The 20,676-nt window shown below is 38.7% G+C and overlaps 1 protein-coding gene across 3 annotated transcripts in view; it reads left to right on the plus strand.

The window, feature by feature from the left end:
* The window catches only part of sgcd (sarcoglycan, delta (dystrophin-associated glycoprotein)), a 205,297-nt gene that overhangs the window by 176,763 nt on the left and 7,858 nt on the right, over positions 1 to 20,676 (plus strand). For all 3 annotated transcript variants that reach the window (XM_084136910.1, XM_084136908.1, XM_084136909.1), the window contains exon 6: positions 13,351 to 13,423. In XM_084136910.1, coding sequence (XP_083993036.1) covers positions 13,351 to 13,423 — 73 coding nt within the window. The remainder of the gene's footprint in view (positions 1 to 13,350; positions 13,424 to 20,676) is intronic.

Here is a 20,676-nt window from a genome sequence, read left to right on the forward strand (position 1 = left end):
AAATAGGTTCTGTACTCATAAAACGAGGCATTGGAAAGTTTGTAAGTACATCAGGAGTTTATTTAAATAACACTTGCCTGATGGCTTATGCAACCGCTAACCCGGACGTCGATGTCACTTCCATGATTTGGGAAAAGCACGTAAAAGTCCTGGCAGAAAGCGATGCATAAGGATGTAGTGTAACGACAAATTCATTTTTTACCGAAGTGTTGACAACTTAGTGTTAACTCATAATTGTTGCAAACTGGTACTACCAACAAAATATTAGTGCATTCCTGGAACTGGGCGTCGTTACACTACATCCTTATGATCGCTTTCTGACAGGACTTTTACGTGCTTTTCCAAATCTTGCATAGTGTGCCTTTTAAATATTAAGTTTATTTTGAAAGGTTTTTTAATTTATTCTTTATGGTAGTATGACATTATTTTAAATGTCAAATTACTTCCCTAATACTGACTCTCTGTATAACTGTTTACTGAAGAAATTGCATTTTAGTCACAGCACCACTCTCTGTACATTTTCATTAATTTGATTAAGGATACACTCCATTTCTCTTATATAAACCTATATGTGCTCAAAGCCTCTGTAAACATTTCTTCTCTGCCCAAGGCTGGTCTTCTTTTCTCTTTTGCCCAAATGCACACAGTCTTATAGCCCAGAGCGTCACGCTCACTGTAGCGATGACAAATTGCCCTATTGCAGTGGATGGTGTTATCTCCCTAACGGAAGGTCTGTTCATCTATGTGATGATGCATTCTTGTGTTTGAGGTTGCCTCAATTAACACACTATCCATGCAAAAACTGGACAGGCTTTGTTAAACACCTGGGGTCTTTATTTAGGGTTGCCATTTTATTTAAAATCCCTGGTTTTCAAAACTAACTTTTGAAGCGACCCTTAATAATTAACTGCTTAGTTGTTTGTTTTTCGCAAGCTTCTGAGATACAAATGCCACGGCTGTCTCTCAAATGCCTAGTCTAGTGCGCTGTGGTGCAAGAGATGCAGGTGTAAATCGGGGTAATTGTTTTTAAATGAATACATAATATTTAAATAATTAGATATTTGCACTATAAAAAAGGTAGATATTATTTACATTATGTAATATAAGGTTGATTTATACCATTACATTATTTACTCTTAAATACTTTTGTGTGTAAATTGTAAATTACAACAATTAAGAGTAAATAGAAGTAATATGCTATTGTTACTATGGGTAAATATGGGTGAAAATATTGAGGGTTGCGTTTCCTGTCATCTCTGCATGAGAATCAGCAAGTAGCACATGTTGAGCTGATGCATAATGATTAATGTATGGTTCTTATGGTGTCATTATTTTATGGAGGCAGAATAGTCTCAATTATAATTCACGCCAAAAACATGATTCACACATGCATAGTAATTTCACATGCATGAAACCTAATTCACGTACACACAAAAACACACACGTGAAAAAAAAAAAAAAAAATTCACAAAAAGCATTTCACACGCGCAAAATAAAATTATATATTCATAAATTACATTTCACAAATGCAAAACACAATTCGTAGGAATACAACTGTGCACAAAAACCTTTGAATGTTTGAAATGTACGAGTTTATCCTTGAATGCGAATGTACAAATCGTCATTCACGTGTGAATCGCCTTGGATTTGTGTGTTTTTGAGACTTTCCTGGCAGCGAACTCCTCCTACACAGAGCAGTCGTACTCTTTAGCCAATCAGATTTAAGCTTATCAATCGACCAATCGGTATCACGTGAGGGCGGGCCTACCGGCATGTTACGTCATCAGCTTTCGACCAAGAACCGGTTCGTGGCTGAGCAGAGGTATGTGCACTGCACCCTTAAACCTGCCCACACCATCAAACCTGTCCTAACCTTACCTGTAACCCACCACAATAGCAGCAAAAGTGTTTTGCAATACAACATGAAAACAATGAGTACATTGTACAGGGACAGTAGTCAGGGTTTGAAGTGGATCAAAACGTTTCATCAAAGTTATACATGAATTTCAAACAATACCCGTTCTCATCTTAGGACAACTTTTTTTGATCCACTTAAAATGTTGACTACTGTAGTTAAAGACACCTAAAAAAGTGTGGCCCTAAAAAAAAAATAATAAAAAAAAAAAAAAAAATATATATATATATATATACACTCACCTAAAGGATTATTAGGAACACCATACTAATACTGTGTTTGACCCCCTTTCGCCTTCAGAACTGCCTTAATTCTACGTGGCATTGATTCAACAAGGTGCTGAAAGCATTCTTTAGAAATGTTGGCCCATATTGATAGGATAGCATCTTGCAGTTGATGGAGATTTGTGGGATGCACATCCAGGGCACGAAGCTCCCGTTCCACCACATCCCAAAGATGCTCTATTGGGTTGAGATCTGGTGACTGTGGGGGCCATTTTAGTACAGTGAACTCATTGTCATGTTCAAGAAACCAATTTGAAATGATTCGAGCTTTGTGACATGGTGCATTATCCTGCTGGAAGTAGCCATCAGAGGATGGGTACATGGTGGTCATAAAGGGATGGACATGGTCAGAAACAATGCTCAGGTAGGCCGTGGCATTTAAACGATGCCCAATTGGCACTAAGGGGCCTAAAGTGTGCCAAGAAAACATCCCCCACACCATTACACCACCACCACCAGCCTGCACAGTGGTAACAAGGCATGATGGATCCATGTTCTCATTCTGTTTACGCCAAATTCTGACTCTACCATCTGAATGTCTCAACAGAAATCGAGACTCATCAGACCAGGCAACATTTTTCCAGTCTTCAACTGTCCAATTTTGGTGAGCTCGTGCAAATTGTAGCCTCTTTTTCCTATTTGTAGTGGAGATGAGTGGTACCCGGTGTGGTCTTCTGCTGTTGTTGCCCATCCCCCTCAAGGTTGTGCGTGTTGTGGCTTCACAAATGCTTTGCTGCATACCTCGGTTGTAACGAGTGGTTATTTCAGTCAAAGTTGCTCTTCTATCAGCTTGAATCAGTCGGCCCATTCTCCTCTGACCTCTAGCATCAACAAGGCATTTTCGCCCACAGGACTGCCGCATACTGGATGTTTTTCCCTTTTCACACCATTCTTTGTAAACCCTAGAAATGGTTGTGCGTGAAAATCCCAGTAACTGAGCAGATTGTGAAATACTCAGACCGGCCCGTCTGGCACCAACAACCATGCCACACTCAAAATTGCTTAAATCACCTTTCTTTCCCATTCTGACATTCAGTTTGGAGTTCAGGAGATTGTCTTGACCAGGACCACACCCCTAAATGCATTGAAGCAACTGCCATGTGATTGGTTGATTAGATAATTGCATTAATGAGAAATTGAACAGGTGTTCCTAATAATCCTTTAGGTGAGTGTATATATATAAACATTACTAAGAAAATACAAAATTATAATAATCTTGCACAGAAACACAGTCGCAATAAGGTACCCACTGGGAATCTTGCTACAAGTTGGTCTGATTCTAACGTGCTATTGGCAGCAGACAGATAGCTGCAATTTCGCCTCATTTGGCCTCCTGCAGCGGTGTTCCACTGACACAGTTGCCTGCATTGCCGTTAACGGATGGTGCCCGGTTGTCTCCATTAATCAGCGGTAACAAGCTGTTGTGCTCTGACCGCACTCAGAGCATTATACAGTCATACCGCCCTGCAGTTCTGCCAGTGATTTACTCACGTTCATGTGGAGTCCGTCTAGTCAATGCACAACACATCTCTGCTGGATACAAGCTCATCCAACCCTAATATCCAGCTGTAAGAGGCAACACTACAGTAGCATTTTAGGATTAAAAAGCCTTATCAATGTGTCCCACTTTAAATTAATGAATTTAAGCTAACTACTATGTAATAACATTTGCATTAATCATTTGTTACACAGAGGTGTAAAGAGTACATGGAAACCATACTTGAGTAAAAGTACAGATATCTCACACTAAAAATGACCAAACTCCCCAATTTTAAGTCACCAATTCCAATACGACTTGAGTTTTAAATTAGGCTATCTGATTTTAACAGTACTAAAATACTTTACTCGTACTAAATGTAGGCTCAAGGATGCACTAGCTCTCAACACCTAAAGCCGCAGTCACACTAGATTTGAGCATGCAAAATTTCTTCAGACACTGCAACGGTCGTGATATGACTTCACGCTCTGCAACATCTTTTTTTTATAAACATGAATTCATAACAAATAGTAATACACAAAATTTTTTAAAAAACATACAATCTCCTCGACTTTGCTGTAAAAATATTGTTCTTTTAATTCAGCCAAGAGGTCACAGCGTGACGTATCGATCTTCTATTGGTCACACGTCTTCACATGATGCGAATTTGCAGCTCAGAGTTCACTAAAATAGAACTTTGGAACGCAGCGAAATGTGAGACTTTCGCATGAGCTTGCACTTCCAGTCTGACGCATTTGCATGCGTTTGAATAATATTTATTGAAATTAAAAGTGCAGTGTGACAGTCCCTTAAGAGACATGGCACTGAAAAACAAGAAACTGTGTATTTGTGAGGAGAGCAATCACGTTTATTTTCTAAAATCTAACTAAAACTGAACACCTTAATATTGCAATAAACCAAGGTCTACACAACAGCCTCTTAAATGTCTACATACACTCAAGACTTAGTTAAGCTCAATTGCTCAAACCAATATCCTTCAAAAATGTTCTTCAATATAAAGGATAAATAAAATAAGTAAAATTGAATAGTCAAAGGCTGGATTGCGTTAACATTACCCTGAGATCCAATCACAATGCATCCTCGACTACCTCCGAACCTGAACACGCTGATCGGATAACATTCCGATCAGAAGCGCGTTTACACTTGTCTTTTCAATGTGCATGTGGACAACATCCGGATACAGGTCGCATGTTAATGCCAAGTGTAAACGCACCCAAAGCCTAATCACCAGCTGCAGCCACGTCCTCATCCCATATATGAAACACCTGTGATTCAGGAATTACCTGCTAATGCACTCTCATTCACGTAATGAAGCCTTCTTGACAAGTTTGGGTGGATAAGGGCAAAATACTCAAGAAATTGCACCTGTAGATGGCGATATATCTTCTTTTGTATAGCAGAAATAAACTGTAACGAGTAATTGCATTACTCATTATTACAAATGTATTGGAGTAAAGAGTATATATACTTTGTTGTTGTTTTGTACAGTGTTGTGACATTTATCTAATCATGTTCCCCATTATTTCCTGTCATTCCTCCACTACGCCAATAAAGAGTGGCAATAGGCCAACAGTAAAAAAGAACCTCATAGTGTATCTGTTTAGAGCAATACGGTTATTTGTACACTGAAAAACAAAACAAAAACAAAATGTTTACAAAAATCACAAAGGCCAGACTTAATGCCCCGATATACTCACGGTGAAGTTCTTTTCCGTTCTTCATTTAGGGGTAATTTACCCCGGGTAAAACAATGTTTGAAATACATGAGAAGCAATATAATGTTAGCGAATATCCAATGCCGCCCACACTGCTGAGCAACAGTTAGATACATATGTAAATATATGCTGCGCACTTTCCTCTCAATAACAAAATAAACACACAACAAAATTTAGAAAACATATGATACTGTATGGATGTGTTTGCACGAGCTCTGCAATTCGGAGCTCTAGTAAAACCACGTCACGTTTGTTTATATAGCACTTTATACTATAGTTTGCCTAAAATCAAGCAGCTTTACCATATTAAGAAACTAAGAAACAAATATCATGAAACTAAGACAAATAACCGAATATGCGTAACATTCTAAAGCACATGTAAAGTACTTGATTATATTTTTACCTGTAGAGTTATTTGATATTACATTTAGTTAATATACAGTATATTTTAAAAGTACCAAAGTGCAACTTTATCATTATAAATGTGTAATTACAAATATATTTAAATACATGACGTACACGTTTCAACAGAACTGACATCAAATTATATTTTAATTTAACCATAATTGTTTGTCAAAACTCTTGGCAGTACATTTTAATCATATATTAAAGACAACATAATTATGTATTGAAAAAAGTCCTACTTAAGTGGGTCAAGAAAGCTATTATACCTGTACATTTTTATTTATTTGTAAATATGTAATTAAGTGTCTGAAAACATTACATTAAGTTTGCATATTTTTTTAAAGTATATTATATATGTAATAAGTACTGTTTTTACCTAAATATACTAAAATGTATTTATTTTTTACAAGGGTTGCCTCTGAAATAATCTTGTTTGGATACTGCTACTGGAAAAATTCTGACTAAAACAATGATTTGACAGTGTATTTTGAAAGTGTGCCAACTTGTCAGGCACCAGTCGCTCAGCGGAGAGATTCTCTTTGATCGGACACACTCCAAAGCATTTTACGTGGTGCCACAACTGACAGGTTCATAAGTAAACAAAGCATCTTTTCAGAGGGAGCACCTTCCGACGCGCGGGTCAGATTCTATTGTGGTTCCTGTGCCAATGGACAAATCCATTAAGTGAATCTTTATGAGTGCCCAGAACACTTGAGCACTGGCCCATAACTCCAGGATTGATCAAATGTGACACTGAGGGAAGAGGAAAGTCGCAGCCAATGAAATAGAAACACAATGATAAAATCATTTGAGATGGGGACGATATGTGGAAGTTAAAGCGAAACTTGAATGGCTTTATCGATTACCTCCTCAATCTGTTTATGAAGTTTATTTTGCAGGGTGTCAGCAGGGAGCAGGTTTGTTTGGAAGAATTAGCCCGTGATTATCTAGGGTTTGTCCAAGTCATTGAAAGCGTTGGCTTTAATGAGGTGGGGGATTGAAAAAATGATATATCAATACCTCCCCAGGTGGTTTATCGAGTTGATGTTGTTGGAGTTTGCAGCTAATTTGGCTATAGACAGTCTGAAAATAATGTAACGCTAATGGAGCAGAAAAACCGGATGCTAATGAACAGTAAATGTAAAAATACTCCTGGGATCATTTATATTCTTTCCCTTATCCATTAAATGTACTTGTATATTATGTACACAGATTTCATTAGGCTTGTGTAAAGAATATTTATGCCATGGTACTTCAATGTACCATTCATTGCAGTGGAAAGTGCTGAAATATTCTAGTCAAGTATTTGTTTTTAAAACCCTTACAGAAATGTTCATCAGTATTTACGAACTCCCGTTGTAAGTATTGTTTTTCTTTGTAATTATTTATGTAGTCTGTAAAACAAACTTCATTATTTCTATACATGCCAGTCACGTTCAATGCTACGTCTATACTGATGTATCGGGTCTCCCTTGGGAGCCCAGTCACCTTCGGGGAGTAAGAAAACGGGCCAATGATGATTGGGGAGTGAGATTTGCATGCCAAGCCACTCCCCCGGACATACGACATGGCTGGTAACTCACTCATTCAGCTTTTTGCTTTGGAGCCGAGCGGTTGTCTTTACTTGCTCTTCCATTTCCCTTTGCTAGAGAGGAGATGTTCTTCCACTGGAGAAAAGGTGTGTTTTGCCCCACGAGTGCACAGATGAGTGCAGCAATTTTGCCTCTGGGCGCTTCAACACAATAGAGAAGATTCCCTAAAATAGCAAAACACGGGTGACATTGCGTCTTTTTCAAGATGGAATTCCACCTGTGTTTTTTCTGGATGTTGTCGCTTCCTGATCTTGTCTGACAGCCACGACAGCCTTTAACACGCTAGGCAGAGTTTGTTGATGGTTCATGTTCTCACGGTAGGAACATGACCATCACAATGTTTATATCAAGACTCGAATACCTTGAAAAAGGTTGAGTCCTGTGCATTATTCCCCGTTCTGGGCTTGAATCCTCCGGGGATGAAGACTCAGCAGTGCTGCACCCTTCTGGGAGAGTGGTGCAGGTTGAGTTGGACCCAGAGTTGATGGCCATGCTTTCCCGGGCCGCTGCGAGCATTGGGCTTGAGTAGAACACTCCACCCTGCCCTGAATGCTTGCGGTTGGACGATTGGTTTCTCGGCGCGGGTGTGCTTCACAGCAAGTCACAAAGTCATGGAAGTCACCTTTTACTGCCCGAAGCTGCTTCACTGCTTCCTCCACTTACTACCCTCTATGGTGGGGCAGCCAAAGGGTACACAGAGATTCCTCAGGTGGAACGTGCAATTGCGGTGCATTTATCCCCCTGGTGATCCAGCTGATCTGAAGTCGATTTCTGGGATGCACAGATAGACCTGTTTTCCTCCCAGGAATCCTCCCACTCTTTTACTTCCTGAACGAGACACAGCTGGCCCCGGTGCCATGCAAATATGACCATTATAGAAATGTATGGAAAACAATGAACTCTCAAATATAACCTAAAAGTTCAATGTCTGATATATACATAGTTCAGGCATGAAACTGCAACCGAACGCTGATTGGTTCTCTCAATGGCGCGGCACCAGCCAGTCAGAGGTTTTTCCAAATCCATGTAACCATATATATTGTACCTGCAATCGGCACCCTGCACAATGTGAAAGTTGTCCCTCCTCCTCCCCAGTGCCACCTGTAGAGATCTGCTACAGGAGTTCTACCATTTATTGCAGCAGTCTTTCCTTTGTTTGTTATTTTTGACTAAGCTGAGCAAATGATTGTATTTCAAGTCATGTATATTTCATGCCCCATACCAACAAATGCTGGCTGAATTTAATCCACTCTGAAAGGTGTCATGACTGAAGTCTGATTCAAATCCATTTTCTCTTTAGCTGTCCTCTGGTGTATATTACTGAAAAGATCCACAATATTTTGTTGCTTTTAGTACAAAGGATTGAGGAGAACTGTAAAAAGTTGATAATTCCTCTTTGGCGGCTCAAGCTATGCGATTTTCAGATTGTTGATAGCGATTGGCACTTGGTAATTGTCTGCCATGTGCGTAATCCCCCCGGTCACAACAGAAGGAACACGTGTCATGTTCCATCAGTGGCTTTGTGTGGATGCTCTGAAAATCTCTTGTATAATTCTGCCTTTGGACTGGCTTTCAGATGGATGTAGAAGCAGATTTGTCCATTAATTATAATTTGATTGTTTACACAATGGCAGAAAAATTAACGGGAAATAAAATAAAGACCCTAAGTTAGCCATGGCTCAAAAATGGAGGGAGCATCAATGCGAGTTAGTGTTTATTCTTGCAATTCCAGTGATGCTACTGGCACAGAAATTGCTAGAACACTTCATCCTTAAAGGGAAAATCTGCATGGTCATTCAATTGTAAAATAACAACAGTATGTTTTGCATCTTTAAGACATGTATGTCATGTATTGTATATACTCATACTGTATAACCTTTGCTGTAAAGCGACCTTGAGCTCTGTAAAAGTGTTATAAATACAAGCTAGAAACTTTAATTAGCATCTTTGAACAGCAGCACTTTTTCCGCGAGCCAGTGAATTGTGTGTTGTGGGAAGCGTCACCTCTACAAGACACATATTATTTGTTCATTTGTTCTGCCTAACTGCAAAAAGTGAAACAGTGAAGCAGATATTCTGTTGAAATGTTTCAGCCATCGGTGCAATAGAGCACTGGACCCACAAGTACAGACACAGACCAAAGTGATTTGCACTCTTATTGCTTAAGTGATTATTTCACTGTATAGCACTTTTGTAAAAGAAATTGTGCATCTGTGATTCTAGATGGAGATTTTTGTTTTGTGCAGTTCAGGAAGTTAATCAAATCTAATACTGTTCACAATTTGGGCAACAAAATGTCATTGATAATGTGTAGAGTGATACAAATGAATGAAATTGTTTTGCAGAAACTAAAGCTGAAATGTGAGAATCAGTGAGGTTTGTTCTTGTGTGTCAAGTACAGGAGAGCTTTCATTTACCATATTTGATGTGCTCTGTATGTGCATTGATAAATGTTTATATGTGAATAGTAGCCTAATTATATCTGTTCATCATATAAATCAATCATGTCTATTCAGAAGATTTGGATTAAATCTTGCCAGAAAACAAATCTCCCAAGTTAAAGAGAAGCATCTCCATAGCATGATGCTGTGGCTGCCACCATCATGCTTCATGGCAGGGATGTTAAGTTTCTGATAAGAAGTGTCTGTCTTGCCAAACATGCCATTTAGTCTGATGGCCAAAAGCTTGATTCTTGTCTCTCTAGATAAAGCCTTCTTCCAGCTGACTTCATAGTCCGCACATACCCAGACAGCAGCTTTTATATGCACAGCCTCTCCATTCTCCTTCAGCTGAGATCACTTTCTGCCTTGGAAATCATCTATACATGCTTTGAGCTTTTCAATTTCTAACTTCTAACTTCTTCTTGATATAAGCTGACCCATAATACTGACTCAAAATGAATTGGACTCCCCAGATTTATAGCACAGTCCATTTTAACATCTTGTTTAACATTTATGACTTCTAAAACAAATTGCCAGCACCAATGATGATCACATCACACCCCTTTCCATCATATTAAAGGGGGTGAATACTTATAAATTAGCGATTTGTTGTTTCTTTTTTGCTAAACTTTTTGGACAAAAAAAGTTATGAAAAAATCTAGCAGGCATTAAATATTTGTCCAATTTTCTTTATTTCTGTGCATGACTTCCAGCCATGAGTGCATCTCTGCAAACAAAACTTCTTATATGGCCCTAAATGGATCCACTGGTGACCACTGAGCTTTTCATAATCTACTTGCCATTCATAAGGCCCATATATCTGCATGCCATCTCGAAGTGTTGTCTTCTAAAGCTGCCACCATAATCTATGTTATTGCCAGAGAGGAGTAGGTATTTCAATTTTCAGAAGAGTATCATTTTCATACAGTATAGATGATAAACTTGTTTTTCATTTTCTGCAAAGTCCCAAGGCCTTCAGGTATGGACGTTTTGTTGCTGTGCCTTGGAGTGATTCCCGACCTTGATGGAATCTGCCGTGGCCCGCTTCCAGCTATTCTCTATGAACAAGCCCACCCAATGTGCCGCAGGAGAGATATGTATCTGATCACATATGTAGCCCGTCCTGCTTCCTCTATTACTCCAAAGGCGATGTTATCACAGGCACATGAATTCCTTCATGTCCTTCGAGTGAGACGTTGAACCGAGGTCCTGACTCTCTATGGTCATTAAAAATCCCAGAATGTCCTTCGAAAAAAAGTAGGGGTGTAACCCCGGCATCCTGGCCAAATTTGCCCCTTGGCCTCTGTCCATCACGGCCTCCTAATCATCCCCATACTGATTGGCTTCATCACTGTCTCCTCTCCACCAATAAGCTGGTGTGTGGTGGGCGTTCTGGCGCAAAATGGCTGCCGTTGCATCATCCAGGTACATTGGTGATGGTTGAGGAGATTCCCCCTTCTATGTAAAGCGCTTTGAGTACCCAGAAAAGCGCTATATAAATGTAACAAATTATTTTATATTCTTCTGTGTTGAATGAAGAAATGGCGATGAATTTGCAAGGTTTGTTTGACTCTGTTCTGCTTGAAAGTTCTCTTTGTCTCTATGAGCACATGGCTGGAGTGCAGATTGTGGCCTGCCAGCCCTAGTCTGTAGAGGCAACGCCGAGCAACCAGGAGAAGGGAGGAAGTCGGAAGAGTTGATGGTTGTCTATTCAGTGATAATAAAGTTGCAGTTTTCTTCTGAGTTTGAATGAAGAAATTACAGTCTGACTCTGTTGGGAGAGTGAAGGCGTAGCAGGCTGTGGTCAAGGCCTGTCGGCGCCCATGGGCCCCTGTGGGGGTCCCCACAGACATCAACTCGAAGAAGAAGCAGTAGAGGCCAGAAAAAGAAGAGGGAGGGTCACTGTGAATTTGTCTCTAATAAAGCCTGAGAAAAGTCCCACCTTTCCGGGTTTGTTTGACCAATGAGAAAGGTGGAATTTCCAAGCGGGTAAATTCCTCTGTTGGCAATTTATGGATCTTTTGTTTCAAGCGTACTCATTTGCATGTGCAGCTGGATTGGTTGCTGATGAAGAAACTATGAAAGATTCTTGTGATACTAATATGTTGCGCAGCTATCAACATATCATATACACACGATCATTTTCGATCTTCAAAGTACCAATTCATAGAGACCAAACATTGTATAGGTGAGGTTGACCTTTGACTGTTGGTTCGATCATAAAATACACAGTATCAAAAAATAATATAATTAAAAGACACTACACAAGAATCATTAATCATTCACACAATGTTCTGGGATGCATGTTCATTTATAGATCAATTCGTCTATAAATGAATGCAGGAAAGTCTGTTTTAAGGTCTGTTTCTGTCTTTCCAATGGCCTCTGTCTTGACCTCATGACCACATTTTTAATAGCAATAAAACCATCTTATCTGATGGTGGTCATGGCTCTATATAACCCAGAGTGAGTTTTAAAAACTATTTGTTAAATATAACAAATAATTGTGTCTGAATTGTCTCAGTTGTTACACAAAGCAGTGTTGTTCTTTGTGTTCTTTGTGCCTTTATTCCAAATGAAAGAGGGGGTTGGGACAAGAGACCAAAAGTCTATGTTGATTTTCATCCTTACAAATGTTTTTCACAGTGATGCTGTTGTAATAACTATTGATTTCATAGTGATTGTACTGGTGTTTGAACAGATGCTCTGATGTTTGAATTCGTTTATTTAGTCAAATCATATTTGTGACTCTAAATCTGTCCCCTGCGGTGAGCTGTACTAAGATGAAACCGTCTCCTTGTTGGAATAAAACACCAGCTGAGAACCCTGTTTTGGCCCCTCCTGATATTTTGGAACAAATCCATCCACAGTTGATCTCACAACCTATATGTGGGCAACAGATCTTACACCTTCCGGAGCAGCCATTAAGCCAAATGGTAGCACTTCCCCCTGAGATAGGCCTTGTAGCAACCTTTTTAGGAACACTTCAGGCTCCTAGGATGCACTGTAATTTGAGAGCATCTCCACGGGAAACATTGGAGCTGTACACACACTCCTAAAGCACTCAAGCCATGCTATTCTGTTAGTCATGGTCCTTTTGGTGTCAAAAAGTTTTTGAGGTTTGTGTCAGATCATCCTTTAGAGTCTACAAGAGGAAAATCACATTTACTGTTATATGACACTGCTGCACTTGTATTGAGCTGTAGGTGTAGTTTACAGAAGGTCTCCAAATTAGCGTTAGCATTCCAAGGAGCCCCTCCACAGTCCTTACCGAAGACTATTGATCGAATCTGAGGCTGTAACCCGTGACGTAACTGCTTCAGCAAAGCCTAGTGAAAAGGTTTTCGGTGGCTCAACTTTAGGTCACATCTGCAGGGACACAGCCAGACTGTATGAATCAATACAGGAGCTTCACAGATTATGTCCATTGATTTTAGCATGTGGACCGTTGCTTCGTTCAGAGCATGACTGAGATTGTACATGTCGGATTGTGTTTGCAGGAGCGGAGGGTGCAGTGTTCAGTAACTCAGTGGAGACCCCGCATGTGAGGGCTGAGCCCTTCAAAGAGTTACGGTAAGACAGTTAAAAAAATATGATGTCATTATTGATTTCTGGATTCTGATTAGGTGTTCCATCCAAGGTGTTTTCATTTTCTCTAACTACACTGTAATTACATGTCCAAATATTTCAGTTATAAAAGAATGTAATGATTTTCAGTTATTCACTTTATAGGCTATTATTATTTTTAGTATTGTTAATAATTAATTAACAGTTTATGACATGAAAGAAATGTTCAGTTGCTTTTATAATGCACTATATAGTAACCTATACATATTTTTAATTAGCATTGTCCGTATGTAATTAGTATAATCATTAACTGATAGTTAATAGAGACCCAATTTCAAGTGAGACCCGATTTGTCATAACAACGGAAGCCATTGATTATAGTTTATAAAGCTTTAAATAAGAAGAAGAATATTTGTGTAAGTCATTATGGCTTTTTTATTTAGAGTTTATTTAGACAGTTTGGAAAGTAGAAAGTAAAACAAATGTTGGTGTAAACTAAATTTGGTGTCATTTGGTGAGGAGAAAAAAAAATTCAATAGGCTAGGAAAAATAAACTTCAAGATATTCTCTAAAAAGATCTTCATATCTTACACAATTTTGTTTCTCAAGTAAATTTATCTTGTTTAAAGAATGTTAAAATTATGGCAGATACAGTTAAGTTGATAATTACTTTCATGGTATGGCTGATTCATAATTGGCTGATATATACCATTTAGTCTAAATAACTAAACAATATGTACCATTTTGTTTAAATAAGTAAACAATAAAAGCTCAAATTAATTGCCATGAGTGAATTTAGTAATTTTATTTAATTATTAGTATCTTTTAACAATTTACTTTAACTGAGAAGTACATAACAGCAAATATATTCTAAATAATTACATGTATTTATTTTTCTGAATAAATAAAAAACAGGGGAAATTATTAAATATCCAGTCCAAACAATATTGGCTGATAGTGTTAAAAAATATTCTAATATTAGTATATAACCAACATGGTACTGATAGCACATGCTTGGTTTAAGTATTTGTATTATTTTTTACTGAGAAAAAACTACTGATTACTAAAATCAAAATGCTATTTTGCTGTGTTTGTGTATGTTTGTGCTTGAATCTAAAGCATGACACTGATGAAAATTATGAACCATTTAAGAACACTTTAGGTATCTCGCTAAAAAATATGCTGTTTATAGATCTGCATCTGCTAGTATTATCAAAATCATTAACAGCAAGCCCTTCACTAAAGTACAGCTGCAGAAGACGCCACATCCAGAGGCGTGCTACCGAGCTGCATAGGGAGATGATTGCACGTCGATTGCAATTTCCCACACAGAGCGTAATGATCAAAGATTGTGGGGAAAAATGATTATTTTCCAGCAAGCACTACACATGTCTCTGTTGAAAGCTACAAAGGAAGAAAATAAAGCATGACATTTGTGCAAATTCCACTTACCCCTAAATTTAGGTTTTTAGCGTATGCGTCTGGCTGACAGCAGATTATAGAGCACCTCTGTAAGCTGTTTCCGACAGCAGAGAGGAAGGGGGGTGCAAAATTTGTATTACCGTCTTTTAAATGCATCACTATCCGTTGTAAAGACAGTCACATGGAAATCCGGAAACCTATCCTACACTGCTTATTTAAGAAACACCCAAATGGATGTTTTGGTACAGACAGTTGTCATGATATTTCAATACTATCTTGTCTAAGGTACTCGTAAACCAAACAGGGTGTCAGTGCTCTGTGATTTTAATGGTTTACAATTGCTTTGAATAGAGTTTATGTCCTTTTCTAAGCTTTCGAAGGCAGTCTAAATCCAGACAAATGTTCCCTATTATTGCAGGCTTTTTAAATTCAATCAGATACATTGTTCCACGGTTATTATTGGTCAGCGTTATGGTGGGAGAAGATAAGAGTTATAAATTAGACTGATGTCATTGTCGTGTAATAATGGTTTGGATGAAATTCCAACCTCCTCCAACACGCCGCTTCCAAAGATCAGGCCGCGCATTATGAGAGTTCTTGAGGGGATAATCGCTCTTGCTCTTTGCTCTGAAAGCTTTGAGCAATTACACCCAATTTAAGTGTTATTTTCTGCCTTTGTCGCCAAATGTCACAAACAAAATATGTCCCTGGTCTCTGCGTAGTATCTGAGGCCTCTTTGGAGAAAGTGCTGGCGCTGTAAAGTACAGTTTACCCGTGGTGAAGCTACTCATTAAGACCAGGGCTCGATCCAAGTAATGTTGTATACATGCAGACAAAGGAAGATCAATGTGCGTGTCGCTGGCACCTCCTCTCTTGGACGGACGTGCTTTTCTGTCCTGATCGAAGCCTGGATGCTCATCAAAATCTAATTAAAGTAGATTCTCATTAACTAAAACAAACACGTGAAGTGCAATGCCAATACCCCAAGCAGTAGGCGAACATGAACGGCAGAGCATCGGCAACTGGGTCAGATATGGCAGTGAATGCACATTTAGCAGGAAATAATGAGCAATAAATGGCCGGTGGGGAGACGGGCTCCTCATGAACGGCCCGCGCACACACAAACACATTACTGGCCCATTCCTGTCTGTTCTGCTGATGGAGCAAGCAGAAGTAAAGCCACAAGCACAGACAGGTGTCGTGGCTTATCAAGCTTTCTGTGATGAACAAGGACAACAACACTGACAGCCATCAATCAAAATGAGGGGTGAAATCTCCCTGAATAACTGTTAACAGGACTGTGTTTAAAGGGATAGTTCACCCCCCAATTTTTATTTTGTCATCACTTACTCACCCTCAAGTTGATATAACCCTGTCTGAGGACACAAAAGAAGATATTTTGAAGAATGTTGGTAATCAAAGGCTACCTTCAACTTCTGGTTACCAACATTCTTCAAAATATCTTCTTTTGTGTTCAACAGAAGAAAGAAACTCATACAGGTTTAGAACAACAGGAAAGTGAGTAAATGATGACAGAATTTTTTGTCATGTTTTATCATTAAAGGGAAAGTTCAAGCAAAAATCGTTCCAAAGTCTTTCCTTCATCTTCAGAACACAAATGAAGATATTTTTTATATCATCTCATTATTCTTGTCCATCCATTGAAAGTCCACGTAAACAATTTTTCAAGTATTAAACATAATAAAGACATTAAAAAAGTTAACTACTGTATATGAATCCATTGATTTAATCCATGTTTTCTGAAGAGACATAATACTTTATATGATGAACAGATATAATTTAGGCTTTTATTTATTATAATATAATATAATATAATATAATATAATATAATATAATATAATATAATATAATATAATATAATATAATATAATATAATGATGCTCCTACCCGCAATCCTACAGTACACTGTAAAAAAAGTAAGATTCAACTCATTTTTTTCAGTCCGTTTAATGTAATTTAAGTTGAAATGACTTAAACATTCAATTTGATTGCACCTTAAAATTTAAGGCAGAATTTTTTATATAGTGTAAGGAGGATAAATGGTTTAGAGAATGGATGGATAATACTTCTAAAAATTACTTTATGTAAAATCAGTTCCATGCTTTAATCATTTTACTAAAGTGTTTAATTTCTTGATTAATCTTTATTTGTGGGTTTGCCTTAGTAAACCATACAATTGATATATGCAAATAATGTGATTAGTTAATCAGCATATCATGTAATTAATTTAATTGAGAACCTCAACTACCTTTGAGGGAAAGCAGAGGTAAAAGATGTCATCCTATGATGATAACCTGAATGAAAGAGAAATATTCCAATCACAGGCAGAGGTGTATATTCTGAGCAGGTCATTTAAAGGATCTGTAAGGTTTTTTTTTTCTTTCTTTTTTTTTGTATGCCTAAAATGTCCCTATTACTTGACAGATATAACTGAAAAAAATGTGTTCTGAGCCTATAGGCTCTGTAAATTATGAAAAAGCATCTGCTGGTACTGTAGATCCTATAACTACCAGCAATGGAAAATCTTTACAAGGGGAGTCTCTCATTGGCTCTCTGTCACAAAAACCAACCCAAAAGCTATAAAAGATATTAAGGGCGTAACAGTACATGTATTTGTCCCGAACGGTCACGGTTTCTGTGCATACAGTCAGAGGATGAACACAGTCAGTCACAGGTGATCCACACTCCAATCCAGAAGGGGGCGTGCACGGTAATGCAACGCTGTTTGCTAACCTCCATAACAGGAAAAAGAGCAGAAGAAGACGAGATGATCTACGCACCAACCCAAAACAACAGTTCAGATGGCACACAAGAGCTTGCTAGTATAGCCTATGTGCTCAGTTCCCTTTCAGTCAGTCACGTTCGATGCAAATCAGTGCAAATATTGCACGTCAATATGCATTGGCTCGTTTAGTTTACACTCAAAGGTGATTGGGCTCTCTGGTGAGATCCCAATTCGTCAGTTCTGTTCTGACATAACGTCTTCGTTCCCTCGTTCGGGGATCGAGGGTTATATACGTAACCGAGACGTTTCGATTATTGTTTGGGTCACGGTCCACTAACTGGCAGAAAACGGCATTCTGTTGTTTTCTTTATTTTACAAAAACACAATGTTTTTATTTTCATTTTGAGTGTACAGAAATAAAAATAGACCCTTTACAGTTTCGAATGATGTCTATGACGATCTGTATGACCATAAATGACAGAGTATTTTAAGTTTTTTCCACCGATATAATGAGGGGGGTGGGCAGACGACATCATCCAGATGCGACAATCACCATAACTAGGCAGAAAAAGGAGTGCAAAAACTAATCTCTACACAAGTTTTATTTTTCATTATTCTATTTTGTACTTTTATAACATAAGAGATACTTTTCAGTTTTGTTGCTGATTGTGACCAAATAACTTTTGGGGTTTTTTTATCAGCCCTACAAAAAAAAAAGATTATGCAAGAGTGCATTCTGTTTACTGCTTAGTGTTTAACACACTAAAGGAGGCTGTTCTGTACCAACTACCTCAGGGGGACTAAATAACTCTAGGTGGAACAAACTGTAATTTGCACTACTGTCTGTTCAAAATAAATGAAAAGAAACCTTAGCATTGGGGATTCGTTGCTTTTTGCTGTTGTACCGAACTCATATCGAACCGTGACCCCAAAACCGAGGTACGTACCAAACCGTGACTTCCTAACCCTGTAGTCTGAAACAATGCTTAAACAAGCATAAGCTTGTTTGGACCCAAGATGATGTCTGACCATTATGTAAGTCAATCAATCACAGTTAGTTTTGTACAGACCAGTGTGCATCTAATAAATTATTCATTCAAGAACATTGAGAAAGTTTACTTCAAAAATGGTGCCGCAAACTTCACATACTGTTTCAAATTTTGTGTGCCTCATGCATCAGACATTCACCCAATGGTCCTTGGGCATGACGTCTGAGTCTGAGACTACTTTAAGCTGGTCTTAGCTGCTTTAAGATGGACTACTTCAGCTGGTACAGATAAAAAGCCACAAAGCCTCTGTAAAATCAGCCAACAAATCAGCCTGACCAAGCTGGGAAACCAGTTAAGACTACCAAGCCAACAATGCCTGATTCTTTTTTGGAGGACTCTTAAAAGCATGGAATGGACATGGATTTTCTTGGAAATGGATATTTTTAATTGTCTGCTGCCTTTTACATCAGATTGTGGGCCCTGTGCTAGCCAAACAAGTGCCATTGATGTAAATGAGAATGCTAACAGATAGCTATCCCTGGGTATTATGAACCTTCTTGTATTTACTGACAGTGCCTTTAAATTCTTCACACGACAAAGACTTGGCATGACACTTTATCCCCAAGTTTTGTGATTTTAATCTTTGAGTCGAGACTCTCGGACATCATCAATGTTTGAAGAGTTTTTTGGGCCCTATTTTAACGATCTAAGCGCATGGTCTAAAGCGTACGGCGTGCCAGGCGCATGGTCTAAAAGGGTTGTCCCTATTCTCTTAATGAGTATGGGTGTGTTTTGGGATTTCCGTGCATTAAACCAATCAGAGTCTCATCTCCCATTCCCTTTAAATGCCAGTTGCGCTCGCGCCATGACGGATTCGCTATTTACATGACGGAATTTGATAGTGGAAAGACCGAACGCGTCTCCAGAGCGCAAATGGATCTGCTCGTGCGCGAGGTTAAAGCGTGCAAGCAGACCATCTATGGGACAAGCTGGATTCCACCATATCTTTATGTACACAATAATAATCTTTTACATTGTAATCATTTTATTTTAAATATTTGGCATGTTTGTGTTAATATTAAAAAAATATTGCGGCACTGACTTTAGACTAGGTTTCAATGGTGCAGTCTATTTCAGTTGCCCAATAGCAACGCGCCAATAATGCACCAGAACACACCTCGTTTTCTGACCAGCATGCCCATGGGCGCACAAATGGGCCCAAATGCATTTGCTATTTAAACAACGTGGCGCAGGACATGAAAATGATAACTGCGTCGGGCTGAAACAGCAATTGGCGCTGCATTGCACCGGGTGTATGATAGAGCCCTTTGAGTTTTGACTGATGCTTGATTATTTTTTTAGATATCCCAGCGTCTTTCTTGACTGAATATGAAATGAAATTTTGACCCTTTGTTTTATTGTTTTGCATGACATGCTCTCCATCCGGGCTGAAATTCACTCCCTTTTTCATTAGATTGAAAGGCTTGGCAGGTAGCAATTTGGAATTGTGTGGCTTTCAGCACAAAACGTTTTTGTCTTTATAATTCTACGTTGTCAATACGGATTTAACATTTTATTATTCAATTCCTTTCCCATAATGCAAGAGTGAGAAATAATCACACTTTTAAGACACTGGACTGTGGCAGGTACAGGCTGACTGTGGAAAATTTGCAGTCCATAAAAGTTGGGAAGACAGTGAGTATAAATGGAGAAAGAGGCATACAGTGAAACAATAGGCCATAAAACACATTTTATAGTGTGCATGTAATATAACAAGAGCGCTTCTGTGGTATCTCTTATCTTTTCTGTTCAACAGCCGTGTCCGTTCTACTTCCGCAGCTCAAGGAGGCGGTAATTGTTTAACGATATGCGCTTGGTCATGGACTTGAGCTTGCTGCTCATGACCCGTTGGTCATCACTCCAATCCGAGTTGAAAAGAGCCCAGAACTGTCTTGCTGAGCCCCATTGAGGCCTGTATGTCTGGGGGTAATTGGGTGGATGCTGTGCACCGTGCGCAGGGTCACAGCACCCTTTGGTCCTTTCATTATCATTGAATAAATGTACTGGGAATAATCAGCTTAGCCAATGGCGGGATGGAAAAT

The sequence above is a fragment of the Abramis brama genome (genome assembly GCF_963993115.1).
Source record: "Abramis brama genome assembly, chromosome: 15".
Taxonomy (NCBI): Eukaryota; Metazoa; Chordata; class Actinopteri; order Cypriniformes; family Leuciscidae; genus Abramis; species Abramis brama.